Source organism: Bos mutus, chromosome 13 (genome assembly GCF_027580195.1).
Source record: "Bos mutus isolate GX-2022 chromosome 13, NWIPB_WYAK_1.1, whole genome shotgun sequence".
Classification (NCBI taxonomy): Eukaryota; Metazoa; Chordata; class Mammalia; order Artiodactyla; family Bovidae; genus Bos; species Bos mutus.
In genome coordinates this window covers 58345615-58358113 of record NC_091629.1, presented here as the reverse complement: position 1 = coordinate 58358113, position 12499 = coordinate 58345615, and the positions used below count along the sequence as shown (strand labels likewise).

At 44.4% G+C, this 12499-nt stretch overlaps 1 protein-coding gene across 1 annotated transcript in view; it reads right to left on the bottom strand.

Annotated features, from left to right (window-relative positions):
* Window positions 1-3575: 3575 nt before the first annotated feature.
* LOC102266908 (uncharacterized) overlaps window positions 3576-12499 on the bottom strand; it is an 85975-nt gene continuing 77051 nt past the window's right edge. The window contains 2 exon segments of the mRNA XM_070382034.1: window positions 3576-3792; window positions 9595-9787. Coding sequence (XP_070238135.1) covers window positions 3576-3792; window positions 9595-9787 — 410 coding nt within the window.

Sequence of the window (12499 nt, the reverse complement as noted above, 5' to 3'; positions counted from 1 at the left end):
ACTCTTGACAAGGACTTATCAACAAAGACTTATTTTCTCTAAGAGTAATTATTTTAAGGTTTGGCACCATCTTCCAAAGATAAAATTGCATTCCTATAGGGTGGATGTGTAATGGGTTTACAACAAAGGAAAGAATTTATTACCTTAAGGGTCTAAAGTTACTAACACCAAGGCCACTACTTATTTTTTCTATATACCAACTATTAATTAATACACATTCAAGGATACAATTCAGGGGATGTGAAAACTTGGCAACAAGCATTGGCTCATCAATGAAATCCTTTACTAGTTTATTCTGACAGTTTTTAACTCTCTGAGAGGCTCTAAGCTATTTGAATATCTTAAGCTTCCCATGCCTCTGGAGGCTAGGAGACTGTAAACAATCGTATGCATAGCTGCAGGAGTCCGGCTAAACTTGTCAGGCGAGTTAGAGAGCCATCTGAGGGGTTTGGATTTAAACACTCCTAATTGCCCAGGAACTTTATTAATTGGAGCTGTAAGTTAACTCTTTGACAGAGAGAGCGAGATGGTGGTGGGGGACAGCCCCCAGTAAAGTCAGAGGTGAGAGCACAAAGCAATAAAGTAGGCAGACTCTGGTTTTTTGGGGGGAAAATGCTCGAGAATATCCGGGCGGACTCCCGAGGCTCGATCCCGCCTTTGTGTATGCCGAGCCTCCTTCCTCATGACCTTTGTCACGAGCGGAATGCCTCACCGGCTCCCGGCACAGAGCTTTTGTGTAATAAAGTTTTATTAAAGTATAAAGGAGATAGAGAAAGCTTCTGACATAGGCATCAGAAGGAGGCAGAAAGAGTACCCCCCTGCTAGTCTTCAGCTGGTTGTTATATAGTCACTAGCAGTCTGTTAATGAAAGAAAGGAATGTCTTAAAACTCAGAATGGCGCCAGGCCCCTCACCCATAAGATGCATTTTGGGATAATCTTGACACCAGACGATTCATTCCCGGCCATAAAATGATTAACTTGAATCTTGTAGAAGGGCAGATTACCATACAAATAGTTTCATTTACATAGATGAGAGGAACTATATCTGAGTATAACATACTGGTTTGTCAAGTAGGTTCTGAGCCATTAGGCGGAACCGACTTGAAGACAGAGTTTGGGGTAAATGCATAGTACACTAACATAGCTTAAGACAAACATTTCCATAAGAAAAATGCTTTGGTTATCTCAAGGTTTGAGAATAGTTAACTTCAGGTGAAACCAGGTGTCATTATGGCAACACAGTATTTTAAGAGAAACCTTCTTTTAAATTTGTATAGAGAAGAAAACAATATTGATAGTTTGTTTCCTCCTGCCGCTTAAGAGAGATAAAAATGTCTGACACTTGCAGGCTATTTCCTCGATTTGGAGACCCCTGGCTGTTACCTCTCACCATTTAGTGGCATTACATAAACACACATTGTTGTGCTACCATGATCATCACTCACCTCCAGAACTTTTTCACCTTCCCAAATTGAAACTTTCTACCCATTAAAAATTAACTCCTCTTTCTCCCTACCTGCCATCCCTGGGTGCCACCACTCTAATTTCTGTCTCTATGAGTTTAACTACTTCAGAAACCTCATATACATGGAAGCATACAGTACTTGTCCTTTTGCGACTGGCTTGTTTCACATAGCATCATGTCCTCAAGTTTCAACCACGTTTTAGCCTATATAAAAATTTACGTTCTTTTTATTTGTTTATTTATTGGTTCATTTTGTTTAGTTGTTTGTTTTGGCTGCTCTGGGATCTTAGTTCCTTGACCAGGGATTGAACCTGTGCCTCCTGCACTGGGAGCTCAGAGTCTTAGCCACTGGACCACCAGTGGCTAAGAAGTCCCATACTCACCTTGGAAATCCCATACTCACCTGCATTCTTATGTCACACAAGGGGTGTTTACGGCTTGGAAGTAAACTTGAGTAAAAGCGTCTTGACCCAGTTGCTTTCGCCCATGGTCTGGACTAGCTCACTCATGCCACCTCTTGTCCTACACATGCACACACATCGTTTGTACATTCTAGAAGCTCTTGGAAAACCTTCAGAGGGAACCTGAACAGCCCCGTCTCTGTTAGCTGTACACTGGATGCATGCAGTGTATTAAAGACCCTGCACTCACACTGGTGAGGTTTCTAGAGAGCCCCTCGCCTTACCCATCCCTACCTTTAGACCCCAGGCCCCAAGCCACAGTAGCCCACACCCACTCATACAATCACGTTTGTTGACTGAGCACTGACAGCTTGTCCTGAGTGCTGACGCGTTCAGGTGGAAGACAGCCCCTGTGCCTCCAAGAAGCTCCTAGTCTAATGGAAGTTAAAGGACAGTAACAACCAGGGAGATAAGGAATATGAAAGCTGTCCAGGGAGGGGAGGGGCACCTACAGAACCTTGGTGTGTCAAGGAAGCCTTCCTGGAGGAAGCAACATGTCACTTGGTTTCGTAAATAGAGTAGGCCTGGCAGTTGAGAGGAGCGTGGTGATTAGTGGAGCAAGGCCTGTTTGATGAGTAATTCACAAAAAGACTGGGATGGGAGAACTGGGAGAGGGAGGGGCGGGCCACAAGTAATGTACACATTTGACAAACGCGTCAGAGGAAGAGAACAAAGGTGGGGGCAGGGCAGACACTTGCCAGAGGACTTGTTTCACAGGAATCGGGTTACACAGCCAGGACGTGGGCAGGGGCAGGCTTCAACCCAAGGGCCTCAAAGCCTGTGGGTGGTCTGAGGACCACCCAGAACACAAACTCTTGAGGAGCCAGATAAAAACTGAAAGGCTGGGCTCCACCCAAACTGACTGAATTCACGGGTCTGGATCCCAGAAACCTGCATTATTTCACAAGAGCCCCAAATGGCTGCAGTGCAGAATCTGGTTGGAAAGTGGTCACCCAAAGCTCTTCTGTGTCTCCAGCGTCCCTCCAGCACAACCCCTGGTGATAGGGGGCTGGCTCTCAGGGCTCCTAAAAGGCACAGGATGATTCACTTTCATGGCCGTGGAGATGTTGACATAAACACTCCCCGTCAAACCCAGGGAGTTCTGGGAACCACTCAGAGGAGGATGCTGGGGGAGGAGGGAAGTGGGAGATGAGAAGGAATTTCTGGCAGGGATGGGAGGAGGCAGGGGCCTTTGGTTGGTTGGTTGGTTGGTTGGTTGTTTTTTTGGCAGGGGAGGGGATTGGACAGGAGATCCAGTTCAGGTACCTCCCAAACACTCCCTAGGCCCCAGCTCTCCCCAGGCCTCAAGGACAGGAGACAAAGAACCAAGGAATTAGATACTTTTTATTCCACAACCAGTAATCTCCACCTACCACACAGTGGTATGAATATTTTAGCAAATCCTGTTACCCAGGCCCTTGCTGTCCAACAGAACTTTCTGCAGTGGTGGGAACATTTGTGCCCACGATGCCCAGTACAGCAGCCACTAATCACGTGTGGCTACTGAGCACTTGAAATGTGGCTAGTACACCTGAGGAAATGCACTTTCATTTTAAATTAATGTAAATTCAAACGCCCTGTCTGACTCATGGCTACTGTCCTGAACAGTGCAGCTCTAAGTCTCCGGGGTAGGGGGAGGGGAAACTCCTCAGGCTTGTCGGATGAGTTTGGCCAGCCACTTGGTCAGGCCACCCTTTCTCGCCTCTTTGATACGGAAGGTGTGGGTGAATAGGCTGTAGGAAGAGCCATGGCACACGACCACCACCATGCATGTGAGGCAGATGACGTTGTAGGGTATGCTGAAGTCTGGCATAGGCAGGCTTACCAGCAGGGACTCCAAATAGAGCCTCATGAAATAGCTCGAGCTGTGGGAGACTTAGAAGCTGGGCGTCAGGAGGGGGCAGTGAGGTGGAACCGGCTGCTTCCCCTCATCTCAACCCATCCCACCCCATCCCCTCTCTCGGACCACACAGGGCCAATCTCAGAGGTGAGGGTTTTCAAGGCTTTCTTAGCCTCAAAGCCTTTTAAAACTCAATACAGAAATCAGGAAGCTCCTCTGGAGACAGAAATGGCAACCCACTCCAGCACTGTTGCCTGGAAAATCCCACAGACAGAGGAACCTGGAGGGCTACAGTCCAGGGGTTTGCACTTTAGCAGTGAAGTCAACATGGTTCTCAAAAGTACCCAAACCCGCTTATTGCTTAAGACAGATGCCATCATTCTATTTAACAAAGAAAGAATCTGTGACTCAGAGAGGTGAACTGACTTGCCCAACATCACACAGCAACATAGTGAGTTACTGAAGCTAATCTTTCATTAATACCAAGTCATTTCATGATGCCGCTATAAACTAATAGCTATTAATAAAAATTAACATATATTTATAATATTACTATTACTTCTATCAGGAGAAGGCAATGGCACCCCACTCCAGTACTCTTGCCTGGAAAATCCCATGAATGGAGGAGCCTGGTAGGCTGCAGTCCATGGGGTCGCACAGAGTCGGACAAGACTGAGCGACTTCACTTTCACTTTTCACTTTCATGCATTGGAGAAGGAAATGGCAATCCACTCCAGTGTTCTTGCCTGGAGAATCCCAGGGACGGGGGAGCCTGGTGGGCTGCCGTCTATGGGGTCGCACAGAGTCGGACACGACTGAAGTGACTTAGCAGCATTACTTCTATCAGATCTGACATTCATTAAACAGTTATTCTGCCAGGACTTGAACAAAGCATTTAACACATACAACTTTTTTCTTCTTATCAGACAATATGAGATAGAGAAAGAGAAAAGCAACCTCTGAGTGTCAGGACCTGAGCTGGTACCACAATGGTCCTATGTTCTTCTGCTCAACATAAATATTTTACAAAATTTCAACATCAGATGAGGCCATTGTGCGTTTGTGAAAAATCTAGACTAAAATAGGACTTTGAATTATCATGCTTGAGCACTGATGAAAGGAGTTAAATTACACAAAGCACCAGTGCGACCAAGCACCTTCCTATCTTGAATGATTGCTACTTCTTGACCAAGTACAGCTCTCACCTCTATCTAGTCTCCCCTTAGTAGAGTTAAAATCAAGATACCCATTTAGAGAACTGTCCCACTTCTTCACAGCCTTCATCCATGTAAGAAAGATACGATTTTTTCTATCAAAGAATTTATAAGAAATAAAGAAGCGATTCATTCTTAGAATAGTTGAACAGAAAGGTATATAGCCTAAAATGGCGGCTAGTTGGCAATTCTTTGTTCTTTTCATTTCCTGATTCTCCTTCTTCACAAGAACATTTTGGCGGGCTAATTTCGCAGGCTTTGTCCTGGCATCCTAATTTTGCGGGCTTTAGCCTGGACATGCGCAAAGAACTAAAAGGGTGGGGGAAATAGTTACTGTAAGTCGTCCAATCAAAAATTTAGGCAACATCAAGAAAGAGAGTAACTCTGTGACTCTCAGCCTATGAGGCGCCGGAGGAGGGAACCTGCGTCTTAGGAATAAAAACTGAAGGGACTTTCGGCTCTGTGTGCTTGCTCCCAGACCTTCCTCTGTAGCGTGCCCTTTTGTAGAAGTAAAGACTACCTTGTGGAGCATTTTTGATTGTCTGTTCTATTCCCGCAACACAGTTTTGAGAGCATTTCCAACATCCAGAGCAAAGCCAAATTCCTGAAATCCTCCCCCAAATCACCTAACACAGCCCACATCCTGTAAGTTCTTTCTAACGTCTTAATGAGACAGCATATTGTTCCAAGATGATTCCTGTTCCTTGCTACTGTGAGTAATAAATCCAAAGAGTTCAACTATAAATGGGGCATTAAACTAGGAATAGGGTGTTTCTACTGGTCTCTGGGTAGAAATATTAACAAGTAAGATTGTTATCCTTATTTTATAACTAAAGAAAAGAGAGCTCAGAGATGCTGAGAAATTTGCCCAAGACTACATGGGAGTAATAGCATCAGCACCATCTGTGTTCTTGTTTATTGCAATACTGTGCATACTGTATGGAATGAGGTTCGTGACATTGTACAGGAGACAGGGATCAAGACCATTCCCATAGAAAAGAAATGCAAAAAAAGCAAAATGGCTGTCTGGGGAGGCCTTACAAATAGCTGTGAAAAGAAGAGAAGCAAAAAGCAAAGGAGAAAAGGAAAGATATAAACATCTGAATGCAGAGTTCCAAAGAATAGCAAGAAGAGATAAGAAAGCCTTCTTCAGCGATCAATGCAAAGAAATAGAGGAAAACAACAGAATGGGAAAGACTAGGGATCGCTTCAAGAAAATCAGAGATACCAAAAGAACATTTCATGCAAAGATGAGCTCGATAAAGGACAGAAATGGTATGGACCTAACAGAAGCAGAAGATATTAAGAAGAGATGGCAAGAATACACAGAAGAACTGTACAAAAAAGATCTTCACAACCCAGATAATCACGATGGTGTGATCACTGACCTAGAGCCAGACATCCTGGAATGTGAAATCAAGTGGGCCTTAGAAAGCATCACTACAAACAAAGTTAGTGGAGGTGATGGAATTCCAGTTGAGCTATTCCAAATCCTGAAAGATGATGCTGTGAAAGTGCTGCACTCAATATGCTAGCAAATTTGGAAAACTCAGCAGTGGCCACAGGACTGGAAAAGGTCAGTTTTCATTCCAATCCCAAAGAAAGGCAATGCCAAAGAATGCTCAAACTACCGCACAATTGCACTCATCTCACACGCTAGTAAAGTAATGCTCAAAATTCTCCAAGCCAGACTTCAGCAATATGTGAACTGTGAACTTCCTGATGTTCAAGCTGGTTTTAGAAAAGGCAGAGGAACCAGAGATCAAATTGCCAACATCCACTGGATCATAGAAAAAGCAAGAGAGTTCCAGAAAAACATCGATTTCTGCTTTATTGACAATGCCAAAGCCTTTGACTGTGTGGATCACAATAAACTGTGGAAAATTCTGAAAGAGATGGGAATACCAGACCACCTGATCTGCCTCTTGAGAAATTTGTATGCAGGTCAGGAAGCAACAGTTAGAACTGGACATGGAACAACAGACTGGTTCCAAATAGGAAAAGGAGTTCATCCAGGCTGTATATTGTCACCCTGTTTATTTAACTTATATGCAGAGTACATCATGAGAAACACTGGACTGGAAGAAACACAAGCTGGAATCAAGATTGCTGGGAGAAATATCAATAACCTCAGATATGCAGATGACACCACCCTTATGGCAGAAAGTGAAGAGGAACTCAAAAGCCTCTTGATGAAAGTGAAAGTGGAGAGTGAAAAAGTTGGCTTAAAGCTCAACATTCAGAAAATGAAGATCATGGCATCCAGTCCCACCACTTCATGGGAAATAGGTGGGGAAACAGTGGAAACAGTGTCAGACTTTATTTTTCTGGGCTCCAAAATCACTACAGATGGTGACTGCAGCCATGAAATTAAAAGATGCTTACTCCTTGGAAGGAAAGTTATGACCAACCTAGATAGCATATTCAAAAGCAGAGACATTACTTTGCCAACAAAGGTTCGTCTAGTCAAGGCTATGGTTTTTCCTGTGGTCATGTATGGATGTGAGAGTTGGACTGTGAAGAAGGCTGAGCGCCAAAGAATTGATGCTTTTGAACTGTGGTGTTGGAGAAGACTCTTGAGAGTCCCTTGGACTGCAAGGAGATCCAACCAGTCCATTCTGAAGGAGATCAGCCCTGGGATTTCTTTGGAAGGAATGATGCTAAAGCTGAAACTCCAGTACTTTGGCCACCTCATGCGAAGAGTTGACTCATTGGAAAAGACTCTGATGCTGGGAAGGATTGGGGGCAGGAGGAGAAGGGGACGACAGAGGATGAGATGGCTGGATGGCATCACTGACTCGATGGACGTGAGTCTGGGTGAACTCTGGGAGTTGGTGATGGACAGGGAGGCCTGGCGTGCTGCAATTCATGGGGTCGCAAAGAGTCGGACATGACTGAGCGACTGATCTGATCTGATCTGTGCATACTGTGGTCTCCATGGCTCACTTTACTCATCTGTCATGAAACAGATACTCTGTTTTCCCAAAGTGCCTCTATCCTACATCTTCTCTGACACAGACCAGGAAAACATCATCCACATGCCTCTACTTGAGAGTGGGAAGCTGCCATGTTAGGAAATGAATGCAGCAGCTAAGCGTCATCACTATGCCTCCATAGCCTCTCTTGAAGGACTCTTAGGATGGTTAATAGAACCGTGCAGGCAAAATGCAGGCTAACACAGAGCCTGGGGCACTAAAGGGTACTTGCTCTTCTTTAACTGAACTAAGAAACCTCCTCCCCACAAGTCACCTCAGGGTATTGGATTCTTTAGAAAAGTGGACAATAGAGCCTAAAGCACATTCTCCTTCTGAGAATCCAGTAGGACAACTTGCCCCCAAATTTGACTGAACTTAGAAGAAAGGAATAAAAGCTGTCATGTAGAGGTGTCTGTCTCCCAGGTTTTGTGTAGCATGGGGGCCTACTAAGAGGTCGATGATGCTATAATGGATTTGCTTCCTATACCCAGTAGTGCACAGTCTGTGGACTGGGAAACAGGAGGTGCCCACTACTCTGCAGAACATTGAGAAGGACCACCATTTCCATGGACCCTATTGGTTAAGGTTTGTAGTTGCAAACTCCAGTCAGTTTAATTTTGAATATGCATTTATTGAAATATAAGCCACAGTGGGTGAAGCCACAGAAAAGAAAATGCAGCAAGGAGCTTCTTTATCCCAAACTCTTCTCTCATGACTGATGCTGAAAACTGGAGGCTGGAAATTCCACCTTGGCCACGCACAAAGAAAGCAGTGATGGTGGGGAAGGGGTTGAAAGTGAGGATGCCGTGAGGATGGGGGTTAAAACAAAAATCCTGTCGTAAAACCGCCAGCTCTCTAGTTACTCTGGTCATGGGGAATGTGTTTCTGCATCCCTTCCTTCCTTCCTCAAATAATTATGAACTGTCTCCTTAGCCAGGAACCGTGCAAAGTGCTAGGGATAAAGGGAAGACATGTTCTCATGGTACTGAGCCAACTGGATGAGACAGAATTAAGACATGTAGACCCATGGAGGAAAGGAAATGGACACATCTGGCTAATGAGGGTAGAGGAGAGAACTGTGAGGAGACTGAACTGTTTCAGAAACAGCCAAAGCCCAGCCCTGCAGGGGTCCTCCTCAGACTTCAGGGTTTCTGGGGACCACTTTTTGCATGTTCTCTGCAAAAAAAAAAAAAAAAAAAGAATTTGCTGAGTGCCAACATTGTAGGCCCAGACATCATTCTAGGCCTGTCATCTTGACAGATCCTATGTTTTCAAAAAAATATGGAACTATGGTCCCATGACTCAAATCACAAACAAGATGGAAGTGAATTTTCCAAGCCTAGGTGGGGTGCTCAGGAGCACTGCAGACCTGCCCTGGAGGGTGGCTGAGTCAGTGTTCCCAACTGAGAAAGGGGAGCATGTGATCAGTCTGAGATGATCACAAAGAGGCCTCCGGGGTTGACCTTCTGCCATCCTCTCCCTGGAGAACTCGCTCAGTGTGGTTTCACAGGACACTGCAGCCTCTCCTCCTGGCAGCAGCGAGGAGGAAGACTGTGCAGGGTGAATGGTGTGTGGCCCCCTGAGCTCCGCCCCTTTCCCCAGCCCTTCCCTCCCCCTGTGCCCCGGCCCCTGTCTTACCGCAGGGAACCAGCCCCTTGACCGCAGGTCTTCATGCACTCCTCTTCTGTTATGAAGTTGTTTTTGTTCCCTCCGAGGCCGCCATATGTAAACTGCTCACAGTGACCGGTTTCGGCATTGTAGAAGTACCTGGGCCACGAGGACTTGCTGTGACCTGTTACTTTAGGCTCCAGGCAGAAGGCAGGCTTAGAATCTGCTGGAATGAGAGGGGAATCATCAGTTATGATGATGGTCATCACAGCTCTGTAAGAGGTCAACAACTAGAACCACCAGTTTGTTTGGAATAGAGAATGTTAGGGTTGTGGGGGGTGGTCAAATTGAAAAGCCCATTTAAATTGAAAGCCCAAATTGAAAAACCTCTTTCTGGAACGTAATTCTGAATGTTGCTAGGCATGACATGATACAGTTGTAGTTGTTCATTCGCTCAGTCGTGTTGGACTCTTTGCGACCCCATGGACTGCAGCCAGGCTTCCCTGTCCTTCACCATCTCCTGGATACAGTAATCATGTACAAATGTATACTTTTTCATGAAGTACCAAGCAAAATTGGGATAATGCCTTTGATTCACCTTAAAACTTCTATAAGGCTTCCCTGGTGGTCCAGTGGTTAAGAATCTGCCTTCCAAGAAAGAAATTCTGGGTTCAATCCATTGTCAGAAAACTAAACCCCAAATACTGTAGGCACTAAGTCGGTATGCCATAACTACTGAACCTGGGGTCTGCAACTACTAACTCACCCCAATAAATACAGAAATGCTCAAAAAAAAAAAAACCACAACTCTACAACATAAACAGGTCACAGGTAAGAAATATTCCTTATGTGTCACTAATTACTGGGTCTGGATGCCTGAGTTTTATAATACTATTAATATTCTCTGCACTTATGTGTATGGTTATTAATAAAATTTTAATAAAATCATTAGTAAAACTAATCATTAATAAAAATTTTGAAGGAATCGTGCTATAATGGAAAAAGGCATGAAGAAAACATAACACTGTGTTTACTTCGGTTACCTCACAGGGATTCTATAAATTGAATATTGATACTATTGATACTGTGATTGTAAGAAGAAATGTACGTATTTGTTTTTTCATGCTTTTCCTGACACTGTTCCTAAAAATCTTAATATTTCTCATGTGATGAGAACAATAAAAGTGTCTTTTGATATGTGAAGTTGATGAGTTTGGAAGACCCTCATGAGCCCAGAAAAGTGAAAAGTGAAAGTGAAGTCACTCAGTCGTTTCCAACTCTTTGCGACCCCATGGACTGTAGCCTACCAGGCTCCCTTGTCCATGGGATTCTCCAGGCAAGAATGCTAGAGTGGGTTTCCGTGCCCTTCTCCAGGGGATCTTCCTGACCCAGGGATCGAACTCAGGTCTCCCGCTTTGGCAGGTGGGTTCTTTACCACTAGCACCACCTGGGAAGTGGTAATAATCGTTATATGGCACCTAAATATACTTTCTTACTCAAACAAGTAGGTAGAGAAATTGTTTCCAGATTAAACTTCTTGGTGGAAAATGCCCAAAATTCACCATGAAATGTGATTCAAATCTTTATATTCATGACTGGTAATCTCTTCAAAAACCCATGCAACCTGCATCCCCTGTTTAGATGAGAAAATTGCAGATGTCTTGCCCCAGGACATGGCATGTGAGTGGCAGGGCCAGGACAAGATACTCTCAAATTACAACTCATCTGATACACTACCTGATTCTGCCAGGAAATCTGGAAAAATAGATAACTGAGAACAGTTTCTGGATGCAATGCCCTATTGTCATTGCTTCCCTTTTTTAGAACATCTCTGAGCCCCTGAATCACAAGGGAGAATGAGTCTGGGTTTTTCCCAGACAACAAATATGTGCTGTCCCTACAAACACAAACCAATTTCCCAAACACCCACTGGGTGTCCAGCTAGCCCATTTACTTCTGATTTGAAATTCATGGAGTTACTGCAGATTCTGCAGGTTACGGGCTCAAGACTGTCCTCAGTTCGGCTGCCAGCCACGAGGTCTCAAGTCACTCATGCTTGTGACCAAATGGCTAAAATCAGGGAATCCATATCCCACCTTCACATTCAACAACTAAATAGAATCTGCAGCTAAACTGAGGAAAACCTTGCTTACTCTTCCCAGATTGATATACAAAATATAATTCAAGGCAGTACAATGGAGGAGATGTGTGGGGATGGGAGTGTGCCCAGCCTCTGTCCCCTAGTGAGCAGAACACCCTTACATTATCTTCCAGTATTTGCCAACCCACAAGCTTCCTGACCCCAGCGTTTATGTATTTCTTCCTAGATTTCACTAAACAGGCCTAGTGGTTGGATCATTAGCCATTGGTGATTGCTGTCACTCTCAGTGAACTTTCCTCTCCCCAGAGGTGCAGAAACTACAAACCTTTATTCTCTTCTCTGAGCATTTGTGTTGGGAACACCTCTACTGCATGGTTCTCCAGTTGCCTTCCAGAAATCATCATCTGACCTATGAAAGGGAGTAAATTACAAGAGTGTCCAGGAGGCCTGGTCCATGAAACGGGGAAAGGATCAACGTGGATAAGAAAATAACAGTCAAAAAAGAACAAGGGAAAGGGCCTGGAGACTTTCGTAATATTGTACCAGCTTTGGTCCCACAGCCTACTACACAAGGGCTGTTTCTTGCTTTCCCTGAAGTTGCTTCCCTCCGTGGTTCCACATCTTTTAATTAGTTTTTAATAATAGAGGAATAATCATTACTTGATAAAGAAATGTTTTTATTTGTCCAAAGCAAGTAGGTAGAGAAATGCTTTTCAGATCAACATATTGTGGTGGAAAATGGACAAATCTGGCCATCAAAAGTGAATAAACTTTGTATTCGTGACTCGTCATCTGTTCAAAGAACTCATGGAACATGTTTCCCTTGTTCAGATG